Source organism: Phoxinus phoxinus (assembly GCF_949152265.1).
Source record: "Phoxinus phoxinus genome assembly, chromosome: 2".
NCBI lineage: Eukaryota > Metazoa > Chordata > Actinopteri > Cypriniformes > Leuciscidae > Phoxinus > Phoxinus phoxinus.
The window spans coordinates 35,248,331-35,262,521 of NC_136877.1; the positions used below are offsets into that span (position 1 = coordinate 35,248,331).

At 39.1% G+C, this 14,191-nt stretch overlaps 1 protein-coding gene across 1 annotated transcript in view; it reads left to right on the plus strand.

Annotated features, from left to right (window-relative positions):
- igdcc3 (immunoglobulin superfamily, DCC subclass, member 3) overlaps nucleotides 1-14,191 on the plus strand; it is a 64,136-nt gene that overhangs the window by 34,961 nt on the left and 14,984 nt on the right. Inside the window, exons 3-6 of the mRNA XM_079604773.1 lie at nucleotides 8,976-9,120; nucleotides 9,210-9,340; nucleotides 9,426-9,563; nucleotides 12,958-13,116. Coding sequence (XP_079460899.1) covers nucleotides 8,976-9,120; nucleotides 9,210-9,340; nucleotides 9,426-9,563; nucleotides 12,958-13,116 — 573 coding nt within the window. The remainder of the gene's footprint in view (nucleotides 1-8,975; nucleotides 9,121-9,209; nucleotides 9,341-9,425; nucleotides 9,564-12,957; nucleotides 13,117-14,191) is intronic.

Here is a 14,191-nt window from a genome sequence, read left to right on the forward strand (position 1 = left end):
CAAAAGAGCTTCCCCAAACTCTCTCTCATTCACGCACAGCGCGTCCAGCGGACACTAATGAACATTCCTAAAATAAGCTAAAAGAAAAGAAATGACACAGAAAATATCAACAAAGACGACCACAAGCGCACAGAAGGAAACCCGGCTAATTAATTTCGTAACCCCCTCCTCTTTATCTGTCTGGGCATCTCTCTTATTTTTCTCTCCTTCTCGCTCCGCCTCTTGTTCTCACTGCAACAGTCATTTAAATAATGTCGTAATTTTCAGCATCTGCTGTTTTAATGGGTCTTTTTGTGATTAAAGCAGCATGTCTAAATGGAGAGAAAGAGAGAGAAAAATTCAGGTGCCGAAGATGGAGAGAGTGAATCTCTTGTCTTCCAAACTTGAAAGAGCAGAGGTGGACAGCAGATTGTGAGGGGGTATAATGAGTGACCAAGCTTTCCCATCAGCCCTCTCACTACGCATTTTACCCAGAGTCCTTTGTATTTGTCCATTAGTTGCCCTACGTAGACCTTTTTTGTCCAGATATGTGTCGATGGGTTTAATTTTACAATATGTTTCAGGCCTAAAGGAATGGAAAATAAGCCCCCACAGCTCCCTTTTGAAGACATGGCACTAGAATGATATGTTAATTAGTTTGGGGACGGTGTTCTAACAAGACAAATATGCTCAATGTTTAGACAGTGTTTCAAAGTTCCAAATTCTTAGCCTGGTAACACAATTTGTGTGATTTTGACTCACACAACGCACCATTGTGCACTTTAAAGAAAACCGGCATATTAGTGCTCATTATAACATGTTAAATAGATCACTGGTGGCAGCCTAATTTACAGGAGCCCTGTGTGTGTATAACAGACACATCAAAGTGTGTAGAATGAGTGAATGTGCATTTAGCTTTGTGTATCAGACTAAATAAAGGCTGTGGAATAAAGATTATTTGATTTTAATTAATACATCTCTCCTTCCAACAATTTTGTCATCATTTGCTCACCCTCATGCTGTCCAGGATGTATATGAGTTTCTTTCTTTCTTTAGAAAATTTGTAGAAAAGTATCAATCTCTGTGAGTATGTAATATAATAAAAGTGAAAGGCTTTCCAAATGTTGATGCTCCACAAAGCACACAGAGCCATTGTGACTCATACAACTCCAGTGGTTGAATCAATGTTCTGAAGTGAAATGATAGGTGTGTGTAAGAAAAATATTTGTAAATATGTTAACAATCTTTTCCAGCCAACTGCTGTACGCACATTCACAAGATGGTCAAGTTTTCTCTTGATGTAATTGTGAAGCTTTACATAAGCACGTAGCTCATAGAAGTGATGGTCCTCGTGAGCTTTGAAGCGTGCTTGCGTCACAATGCACTTGCTTTTACAACAACGTGAACTTGCATACCACATTTGGCTGGAAGCGATGGTTTATGGTATGAGGGTGAGTAAATGATGAGAGAATTTTCATATTTGGCTGGATTGTCCATTTCAATTCCAAAGAAAGTGAACTTTATTTAAATAATGTTCTCAGAAAATGTCATAAAGCACATCTACACATTTTAGCGTTTGCCAAACCAAATTGGCGTCTTGCCAAGATATAGTAAATATGTCAATCACGTACAAATCAATTTATTTCAGAGGGCAAGTACAATATAAACATAAAGTAATCATCATCATAACAATAATAGTCTTAATACGCTTAAATGCATTGCACAATTTTAATATTACTTGATCCAGACTCCAGTTTCATAAAATGGCTACTACACACGCATGTGTCTATGGTGTGCATATACGGACATTTATCCATCTAACACTATTTATCATAGTTCTTCCACTTCATGGGATGAATCAATAACAGTATGTTTAGGTCAGCAGCAGGAGCTGTAGAGGACCTCAGAGAGCTCTGCAGGAGACAAAGAGGAGATTGCTGGCCCAAATGAAAGAGAACGCGGTTATGATGTTAAATGGAGAAATTGATTTCAGAAGCACTGTGGAGCAGCTCAACATGACACACAGAAGGACCGCAGGATGAAAAGATTTGAAAATATAAAGAAATAAGCATCAGTCTATTACAAGTTTAGTTGTAGTAGGATTCCTTCGACACACTTCACCATAAAATAAATTGTTTGTAACATTTGGCACCATAAAGTAACAGAGTAAGTGCTTACTACACATATGCTCTATATTCCCCTGGTGTGTATTGTGACTTATTGTGAAGCACCCGGCTTTTATTCTTTACAATCTTGAATGATTTTGAAAGGTCATATATCATTTTATGGTTTTTTTTTGGTTTGTTTGTTTTTTGTGAAGAACCATTTTGGTTCAGTTCCTCATAAAAAGCTTTTACATGTCTTCAGAGCACCTGGAATATAGTACAAAAGTCATATGAACTAATTTTATGGTACCATGAAAGGGAAGGAAAATAGGGCAGGTTTGGCTCACTTTAGGGTAAACTGTTTCAGCACACCTGCAACAAATAAGTATATTGGAGATGCTCAAATAAAATGGCCCCATTTTCTGAGAGGTATAAGTTCAACCATGTCCCCTTGAGCGTGGAAAAGAAAACGAAAGATGACTTTTAAAGTCATAGCACTTATTTACATGCGTGTTAACAAAAGAGAAGGGTTACTCAAAGACAACGTGTGGGACAGGTTGCTCCTTCAGAGAGAGTGTGTGTGTGTGTGTGTGTGCGTGCGTGCGTGCGTGCGTGCGTGCGTGCGTGCGTGCGTGCGCGCTCCTGCAGGCATGGCTGTAAAGCTCAACATCTACATTTAAATGCCATCCGGAGGGCTCTATGCATGGAAAGTAATATTTCAATGTGACTATTTAAAGCCTGTTGAGGCGATGGCACTTTGCGCTGGAATAGCATCATATACCATATGCATTATTTATGGACGCTATCTTCATTATTGCGCTTCGCTCGGAGGGGAGGAGAAAGCAAGTCTAATGGACCACTACAGAATAGTGATGTCACATAGCCCAGGGGGGTGGAGCTCGCTGTGTGTGTATGTACCGTAGTGAAATTAAAGGATGGTATGCAATAACAGTTTTGAAAAGAAATGTGGAAATGCATGTTTGCATATATACATGGTTTGTGTGTGCTTGCGTGTCAAGAGAGAGAATCCATCATCTCCATCGCAGGTCTTTCACATCCATCACTGTGGAACGGAGCACCTTATCACATACTTGGATTTTTTTTTATAGTCCATATATTTGACGCATGAATCTGGTTCTCCCTTCGAAATCACATCAGTCTTCTCTTAGTGCCACTTTTCCTCCATTGCCTTCTCTAGTGTTATTCCATTCGACTATGGCACGCTCACTCTGACATGCAGAGCACTTCAATTGAGTACCCTGTCTGAAGGGTGCAGAGCATTACTATCTATAGGAGCGTGTTACTCTAGGAACAGCCTACACTAGTATCGTCTGTATATGTGTACTGTATAGATAGCATGCATTTTTCAAGATTCTTTGATTAGAAAGCTCAAAAGAACAGCATTTATTTGATTGAGCAATGTAATGCCTTGCTGATTAAAAGTATAAATTTATTTCAAAATGAATCTTACTGACCCCAAACTTTTGAATGGTAGTGTATAGCAATGGAGAAACTTCATTTTAGATTCTCTAAACAGGCAATTAGAACAAAATTGTTTCCATTGATGCTTTGTGAAAACAACTGAGGGGCTTAATTTTCCATGTAAGGTTTTAAATAAATTACCCTATCTTTCAAAATTGACTCACCACCCAGGATCACAAGAATATAAACAGCAAAATGACTTCCTTAAAGTGACCAGTATGTAGGTACCTGTTCAACTAAATCCCCATCAGCAGGGGGTCAGAGTTTTGATTTCCTGTTCGTTTCCACAGTGATCGTCATGGTGAAACCAACCGCATCCAAGCAGCGAGGTCCATCCAGTTAGGCTGTTAATGTGTGGATGGAGGGAAAGATCTCTTACTCTCTTTCATATTCCTCTTAGCCCTTTCAATAAATCTCTCTGTTTTTCTCACGCACACACACTCACGCTCCTTTTCTCAATTTCTCCCTCCTCTACCCCCATAATTAGATCTGGTTAATTTACACTGTGTGGCGCGCTGGGAAAGAGGCAAGCTGTAATAATGTGTGTGTGTGTGTGTGTGTGTGTGTGTGTGTGTGTGGAGTGGGTTATTATGGAGAGGGGTATAAAACGGCTTTGCTAGGACTGCTGACTCCAAACTGCTACTGCTACATCTTAGCTTGGGTGTGTCTGTGTATATCGGGTTGAGTATTGAGATTCATACTTATTCAGTGTGTGTGTGTGTGTGTGTGTGCACTCTTTACCTGTATCTTTGTGCTCTGCACCAGAGTGATTAATCTTATGCTATAATAAGCTCAAGTCTGTTTATGTTTGTGTGTTTTCGTGAATAAATTGGTCTGTGTGTGGCAGGAGAGGTGGTCCTCTTCCAGTTCCAATTTTTATGTATGAGGGCAGAGGGCAGGGGCTCTTAAGGGGGTTCTCTGTGTGGGTGGGTGTGGTTTCTGCGAGCACATTGATTGTACTTGGCACTAACACTGGGATTTGTCGCTTTACTGGAATTCTGTATTTTACTCATTTGTGGTCTTACTTTGAGCGGTTCATCAGTCCAAGTTAACTCAAAGAAAAAAGTTGGTCTTCATAATCAAAATATAATAATTTGCTCTGCGTCTGAAACGGTTTTCCTTTTTTGGTTGATATCATCAAGCCCTCAACCACCTGTCCCAGACCCCGTCCATCTAGCTGCACTGCTCCATTCCAAGTTGGTGACATCATGAAAGCACGGATTGGCTAATAGCAGCAGAAGAACGCACACAGTTCCAAACTAGTTACCCTAGAGCTGTGATCTCAAAAGCAGTTGACTGGGGGAAATCTTGTTCTTTTTTTATTGACTATAAAATATAGAGGCCTCTGCCAGTTGCAAAATAGTTAACTGGAAAATAAGACTGCATCTTAAAGATATAGAATCTATAGTATCTGTATATATAGAAGTATCTACCAATATAGTACAGTATATATAAAATATATCACAGGGTGTATGGATGATCACAGGGTGTATGGATGTTTTCACAGGGTTGACTGCCGACCTCAGTTTGACCACTGAATGTTTTGGTGGAGCCTGCAGGTCACCAGTGGTGATGGTTATTCTGCTTGTCTTATGAGTATATAACTGCGATAGTAACCTGCTCTAGACAGGGCTTTTTTATTAGAAACCAAACCCTGGTGCTCAGAGCGGTTGTGTTTTAATGACAGACGCTCCATGGCTACAGCTGGACCCTCTGTGGAACTCAGCGCTCATCTTCAGTTGTAAAGGACAGAGCATTGGAGGGGGTCCAGCTAATGCCGCCTCATATATTGCAGTTTCTTTGTCAGATGTACCGTGTACAGGTGTGTAACTGAGGAGAAGTCATGCATCAAAGAATCCATATTTATAGAAGAATGTTATTTACTAATATAAAAAAAACAAGTATGAAAAAAAGCTAAGATTGTAATACTTTGCTTGCTTTGTTGTAGCACCAGAACTCCTCGATGGTTGAGGCATTGAGGAATGTTTGTTTAAAATTTAATCGGCTTGCTGCTTGCTGTGCATCCGTGGAGAAGAGAGGTCGGAGCATGTCAGGAAATGGCACATTTCTCATTAGGGCACAGCCCAGAAGCAGTGATGCTGAAGCACTACTGATACACAAAGAGATGAAAACAAGGAGAGAGAGAGTCTCTGGGAGAACAGAAGGACGGTGAGGGAGGAGGAGTTCACAGAGCGATACAATATGCTCCAGTACCCCCACTGGTTCAGCCTCTATACTCTCATCCCTGACTGTTTGTGTTTACATGTGAAATTGAGTGATGTGCCAGAGTGAGGAAGGGTGCTGGGTCTGAAGCAACACAGGGGTGCTTGCTAATGAGAAGCTCAAAGCTCAAAGCAGAAGACCTGATGAAACCGAACTGAGGAAACACTGCACAATAGAAACAACCCAATCTGATGTCTCAAATACAAAACCGAAATGAATACTCATAACTCACTTCAGGAATTTGTGCTTGTAGTTGGGGAATTTGTTCTGCAGTGTTCCTGTACTTGGTTGAGTATGGGGTTAGGTTGATTCCTAGGAGCAACATACCAAAAATATACGCTGAGAAATCTTGCTAAAACCAACTTAAAGGTGCTTTATGCAAGTTATCGTGGTTGATGTTCAAGTTAATTTACAAAGTTGTTTTTAGCGCTATGCTCCTCTGCATGGAAGAATCTGATAGTTTGAGTTATCTGTGTTTGTGATCGAAAAATAACTCAAAAATAGCTAAGTGGCATATTTCGTCATAGTAACCTTCTTTTCTCTTTTTACAGACATGATGTACACACATCAGGATGAATTATGCAAACATGAAATTTGCTAACCAATACATTTTGACCACTTAAAATACAAGTCACTATTCTCACAAGCTTGCAGTTAGGCAAGAACATGGTTTCTTGTATGTTCTCACTCAATTATTGGTTTCTGTTAAAAAAAAAAATATCATAAAATAAAAACGTACCCATCTATTTTTAAATGTGTGTTATTTATCTGATTGTGAAGGATTCATTTATGTATGTTTAATTTTTACAAATTTGCTTGGACGGACATCATCATTTTCTATTTAAAATTGCATTATTCGATCCTGCATACTTATCTCTGGTGACATTCTGGACTTCTCTCATAACTTAGTCTGCTTAAACGCCATCCCTTTCTTCTAAATCAGCTACAAGCTCTCATTTAGATCTGCTTCCATACAATCAACAACCAATGGACCAATAGAACCAAGTCCACTCCCTTCATAATTTTCTCTTTTGATAATCTATTTCACTCGGATGTACGTCACAGTACAGAAGACATGATCTGTTTCATCACGAGTTTAATCTGGTGTGGTAGTTGCCTTTACATGGTTCAGGTGTTCCGAGCTGGTTTAGATGGTTGAGCTGGCTGGGACTGACTGAGGTAATACACAAACTGGTGAAAGTGGTTAGGTTTGGTAGACCTCCTTGGGCCAGCAATAAACCATATTTCAAACACAAGTTTGACCAACTTAAATTGGCTTGATTTTCCAGCAGGGTTGTGGAAAAAGAGGAATTGCATAATATTTTTTTTTTCAGTTAGATTGTTGTGTTATTCAATTGTAATTAAATAGAACTATTTGCTTTTGTGAAGCACACAATTTCCTCTCTGAAAAAAACCCCCATGGCATTGACCTAGACATGATGATGTTTTGAAAAAGAGAGATGTCATAGACACTAAATAATAAATGAAATATTTTAGACACGTTTGTGGGAAAGTTGATTGAAGTCACAGTGGAGAGATAAAGCAAGAAAGAGAAATAGTAGAGACAGATAGAGATTTATTCGATTTATGCCTTCCTTCCCGTGTCTCACATCTCCTGCAGAGGCAATCAATGAGAAATGTGTGAAAGCCTTGAAAAGATGCCTTTCTGAGAGCCCTTTTCCCCCTTCCTTCCCTGAGAAGCCCACCCCCTTGCTTCTGCCTGCCTTTGACTCGCATGAAACAAAACGACCAGTTACAGAAGCACCACTGTGTGAGTTTAAGCCGCCAAACACCACCCGGAGATCCTTCTGAGCTCGATGATGCTAGATTAGCTGGAACAAGTATATCAGTAGGACACAAAAAGAACACAGAGGGGTAAGCGGGAGAGGACGCAGGAGGGGCCCGGCCCTCTTGTTATGCCAAGAGTGTTCCGAACGGTCCCGCTTGGTTCAAGTTAATTACGACCAACATTTAAATAAGAGCACTTGTCTTGAGGACGGTGGTTGGCTGCGGGAGAGACAGACCTCGCGCTAATTGTGTTTGTGTTTCCAGCTCCTCCCCTCATCTCCAGCCCTCTCTCAGTATGAGCTCCTGCGGGACACACTATGTGAGCTGCAGCCCAATGAGGGGCTTTGGATAATCGCCCCCCTCACACGGATCTGTAAGCGTCCAAATCCTAGTCATCATACTGTAACTGGTTGCTTCGGTCTATTCTTCTCCTGCAGATGGATGGGCTTTTATTGAGTAGTGTCTGTCTGCTGAAATAACAATTCTATTTACACCTTTATGCTCTCTCTAAAATACTCACACACTTTCTCTGGCACTGGTTTCTCTGGTAGTGGCCATGGACAGATGCAGATGCCCTCTTTAGTTTGATTTTATGTATTTGAGCTATGAAAGAAAGACCCCAAAGCTGTGTTCCTTACACACAAACACTGAAAGTGTTAATGATTGGTTTTGGAACAATTAATAGAATTGTGTTCTGTATGTGTATTTGTCTACGCTGTTGAATATCAATTGCACTTTATTTTTTGTTGGTTGGTTGGTAATGTACTTTTGCTAGGTTTTCGGTGCATGGGACTGTATTATATGACCTTAAAGTGGACCAATTGAGAGGTCAGAGTGTGAATGAGAATCTAAGTGACTTTTAGTTGTTTTATTTTTAGACCTCAACATGCGATATTACAAACATATATATACCGACATACTGTTTAGGAAACACTGGTAAACAAAGGCAAGATTAAAGGGGTTCAATCAAGGAATTTTACAGGAATGTTAAAATCTTATTTGAAACATGGGATGTTGAGTATATACACTATTATTCAAAAGTTTGGTGTTGGTAAAAAATGTTTTATGTGTTTTGAAAGAAGGTTCTTATGCTCAGCAATTCTGTATTTATTAATATCAAAAGTACAGAAAAAAAGTCATATTGTGAAATATTATTACAATTAAAAATGTTAAATACATTTAAAACATCCTTGTTTAATAAAGAACTTGCTGAACTTTTTCTGAACGCTAGTGTATTCTCCAAAACTATTACACAAAATCAATCCATTTGACTTGTTGAAGAAATTGTTCTTGCACTGTCTCCATTGTTTAAATGGTGGTATTTTGAATTGCAGGTATGTGAATGACCTTCTTTGTGTATAAGGGTTAAAGCAATCTCTCTGTCTCTTTTGTCCTCAGCAATGGCAGATTTTCATGTGCAGCCACGTTCTGTGCGTGCGGAGCTGGGAGGTGTTGGACGATTTCAGTGCCAAATCCATGGCCTGCCTGAGCCGGTCATCAGCTGGGAAAGAGACGGGCGGCCCGTGGATACCTCTGATGACAGGTAGCGTCGTAAATACACACAATTCCACACAAAGACATTTGAAGGGATGTGCCCAGTGTTAGAACATATACATATCTGTGTCTGTGCAGATATACTCTGTTGCCCACGGGTGTGCTGCAGATAACAGGGGTACGCCCTGAGGATGGTGGGGTGTACTGCTGTGTGGCCCACAACAGTGCTGGAGTCAAACACAGTGCAGGAGCGCAGCTCACAGTCTCAGGTCTGCTCAGAAATTCTTCTCTGCTTTCTTGAGTCTTTCCACATCATTATTTTCTTTAACCTGCTTTACCTTTCTCTTCCTGAAGGCTCCCAGTCATCTGTTTACAAAGAACCCATGATCCTAGTGGGCCCTGAAAACCTCACCCTCACAGTTCACCAGACTGCCATCTTGGAGTGTGTTGCCACGGGTTACCCGCGTCCAATCGTTTCGTGGAGTAGACTGGGTAAGACTTGTTTAAGTTGCTCTCTAAATTGCCTTGAGTGGTTATCAGAGCAAAACCCACCTCCGCTCCAGTCGGAATGCTGCAAAGAGCTTGAATATGCTCTCCATTGCACACTGACTATAAAATACCTATTACCCAATCAACTGAAAAAGAGAAAAGGGCAAAATCTCCTCCACCAAGCTAATGTAACATGATGGAGGACGAAGATCAGAGAAAATGTGTCAATCTATATATGGAAAGATTTCTTTTAAAAGGGGTCATATCCTAAATGATTTATCATCCTTTTTTTCTCTTTAAAGTTCACTTAGTTAAGGTGTCTTGGACCAAAAATGTCTTAATTTAGTTGGAATTAAAGAAGTAATTCACAAATTTTTTTTATATTGGCATCATTTACTCCCCCTCATGGGGTTTCAAACCTGTATGACTTTTTCTTCTGTGAAACATAAAAGATGATCTTTCGAAAATATAGATATTTTAGTTTTTTCGTCCATTGATGTTGTTTTGGACCCCATAGACTTTCATGGTGTAGTTAAAAATGTTCAGAATACATGATATTATGTTGTGCAGAAGAAAGAAAGTCATACAGGTGTGGAACAATGTGAGGGGGAGTGAATGATGACAGAATTTTCATTTTTGAAATGTTACTTGAGCACAAAATCATCATATTAGAATGATTTCTGAAGGATCATGTGACACTGAAGACTGGAGTAATGGCTGCTGAAAATTCAGCTTTGCATCACAGGAATAAATTGCATTTTAAAATATATTACACAACCCTTTTAGTTCCAAAGATCCAGAACATTCCGTTTTTGATGATATGGCCCTATTAAAATAAACATGCTGCTGTATTAAAGACATTTACACTCCAGTCTACTGAAGCCATATGGTTTGGAATGGTGAAAGAAATACTCTTCCATCCTTCTCGCTAAGAGATGGATATTACAGATCGAACATTCTGATACTGTACAGTGAGATTGGTTTCTCTGTGAAAAATAGCTCATTTATTTTTAAGCGTGCTCGGAGTTCTGAAGCCACACACTTGAAATGGTTTCAGACATTTTTGGTCATTGAACGTTCTTTGCCACATCCGTCTATCTTATCTTACTTGGGATTAATGAAGAAAATAATTAATACTTCTAAAGTGGTGTTGTAGGGGATTAATGTCGTTTTATGTTGGAATGTGTCTGTATTTATTCGAGTGTGTGCGTGTCCCTTTTGCATACATTTAAATCTACAGATTTGTCTTCTGGATCTCATTTTGAGCCCTGTGCAATTTGCTCTTTGCATTTAAATAAGCATTTTAAACTATATCGATATATTTTGAGGTGAATGTAACCTACTTAGAATTATTCTCAGACCCACACCAACTGCTCTCTCTCAAGCAAGATTTCACAGCGACTCCCACACTTGTATTATAATCCGTTTCTGAACTCTTTCTCGCTCTCCCAGCTATTATCTAATGTGATTCTCCCATTAAGAATGTAAATGATGGTGTCTTCCTGTAACGGCTGTTAATCAGATTGTGGATATTACCTTCTGCAATGTTGCTGGAATTAACTGCTAACAATGGGATTTTGCTGGATTAGATTACAGCGAGAGCAAATCAAGGCTAAGCTCAGTAATGAATGTGATACGTCTCCTACAGTTAGTGATTAATGCCATTCTGCATTTATGTCATCTTATTTAAGAGCCAGTGAGTTTAGTTCACGTTAACACACAACCAGGCATGCATGCATGCTTGCTGATTCATACCTACCAGAAAGCGCACACATTTGTTATGGGGAGAAAGGTCTGGTCAGTAAAATGTAATACGAAAATATTTTCTAGTGGAAATAGATTCTGGGCATCTGCACCTGTAACCTAAAATCTATCCCCTTTTGCTACTATAATATAATACAAGTATAGTCATGATAAGATGAATTTTTTTTAATTATCTTTTTCACAAGATTTTTGTTTATGTGTTTTTTCAGTTGTTCCTATATTTTTCCGTAAATGTAGAATAAATTTTTGTAAAATATTTTGTTGAATTTTTTTCATGAAAACGTTCATACGCAGATTTATATATTTTTTTAATTATGTAATTTTTACCCATTAGTACTGTCTAAATAAAGTTTTAGTACTGATATGCCTGCATTTTGAAAGGGGGAAAAACTTTTCACAGCACTGGTTTCTAACTGGTTCAAGCTGGTTATTTACAGCCATCAAGTTGTTGACTAGGTGAAGGACCTGGTTTTTACCTGGAAGACTGGACCTGCAAAAACTACTATGTTCCAAAATCCAATTTGACCACCTTAAACTCATTTGACCTGTTTATTTATTTTTTTTGCAACAGTAGCCAAGCCTTTTAATGATAAAATTATATGCGTAGTGACGTCATCCCTAAAAAGTAGAAAAAAAAGTATGCATGAGATGACGGCATTTTAATTTTTATATGAACTGTCCCTTATATCCTGACTTGGGTCAACCCCAACTACTTCCTTGTATGTCAGTCTCTGTGATATTTCGGCAAGCATGCTAATCAACCCACAAATACTAAAAGCCTGTATCTCTAAAGACAGATGAGTGTTACCATTAACTGTGTGGAACTGGATTGAGAAGCTCCAACCAGTTGTTGAATGATAAGTGAAATGTTTGTGAACCTCATAACTGATTCCACTCAGTTAAATCTGGTGTTATGAACTGCACCCTGCCGCAGTATCTAACACTGTCTTATGTCATTTTGACAGGCGCATAAAATTTGGTAAAAAACAGAATTAGAGACCTGAGAGGCCAGTGAAATGAATGGAAGATGTATTTAGAGAGACTGTTAATTTTTATTAGCACTTTTCCTCACCGAGTGTCCAATTATAGCTATAGTGAGTGAGATGGTTCAGACTGATACAGTTTACAGTAGCTCATGAGATTCATTGCTCATATAGAAAGTGTGTGAGTTCTACACATGTGTAGGAGATTTCTTGTCTAAGGTGACATGGGACATCCTGCATCACTGGCATTAATAGGTCATCTCATTTGTCCCTTCTTGGAACCTTGTACACTTTTTATACAAGAGGGGGGTTTTTTTCTCTCTCTCTTTTACTCAGATTTTTCCTGTCTATTAAGATATTCTTTGCCCCAGGGCAGAACGAGGGATAGGGCTTTGTACTCCATAATTAGTCACATTTAACCAGTGCTGTTAAATCCGGAGGCTCATCACATGCTTCTGTTGTCCTGTTAAATTTATTTTTAGTTCCTATGGGGCAGGAAATGATTTTATGGCTGGATAATCATGAGATTCTATGTTCTCTCCAATGCCGCTTTTTATTCCCTCTACTGATCTCTTTAATTCTCTTTGAAATGATCTTTATGACCTTTTTACCTTGTCTTTGTCAACTCTGTGCCTTCATCTCTCTTTCAGATGGTCGCCCAATAGGAGTTGAGGGTATCCAAGTACTGGGAACAGGAAACCTGATGATCTCTGATGTCAGAGTTCAACATTCTGGCATTTACGTCTGTGCGGCCAACAAACCAGGAACCCGTGTGCGCAGAACTGCTCAGGGACGCCTTGTTGTGCAAGGTGAGGCTTTTCTAAAAAAAAATTAAAAAGTCCACAAAACTATTCGTGACCCGTGCTGACAAAATAAGTCTGAATGCACACGGGCTAATTACGAGCTACAGGCAAAACAAGTGAAAAATGTACATTTTCGTCGAATTTGAGTTTTTCACAAAAATTATTTCATTAGGCCCTCATCTAGCGACCCCAAAGCTCCAAATAGCAATTAAAAAGTATCTTTATTTGTCTGAGAGGAGTACCTGTCTCTTGTCCATGAAAATTGATTTTTTTCTCTGCTCGCTTCTTGATGACTAGCAGTTCCCCTCAGCACAAGTTTTGGTATCATTTTAAAGCGCAGCATTCCAACTTTGTGAATATTCATAGAGAATTCTCAATGTCAAGAGTCTGAACCGATGAAATGTGATTTTCAAACTCATGCTGATGTAAAGAAAACGATCTTTCTCGCGCTGACTGACAGATCCGAAGAGTGTGCACGGACACCTCTCAGCGTGCGATCCCAATATACAGTACACAGTATTTCAAAATATCTGTCTTGGCGAGTATTCACGCAAACATGATATGTCTTAAATGATTGTTACATCTTACATTTGGTTAACTGTTGGGGAAAAACATCTGATGTGTAACATTATATTAGATCCGTGTGGGAACAGTTGGTCTGTCAGTCTCATTAATGTTAATCAAACAGTTGGATCATGGGAAAAAAAAGTGAATGAATATGTTTTTGCTATAGATATGGGTTTTGACTTGGTGTGTGGCAAATTTGGTGGTACTACCAGGGATTTTAAGGTATGGTTGCTGGGTGATTTTGTTTTGGAACCTTCAGATATTTCACAAAATTGAGTTTAGGACAGTTTAGGAGTGTGTGTTTGATTATTGTCTCAGCTTCAAAGCTTCGCAAATATATATAAACACATTAGCAGTATGTGGAGAAAAAGTAGCTTGTTGCTAGAAAAGCTATATACTACACTAGCAACTGAATTATTGTGTGTATTGTATTATTCAGTACACTACAGAAAAATGATTTAGTAGCATTTTAGTAGTACTATTATTAACTGCCTTAGAAGTTAGTGACTGAATC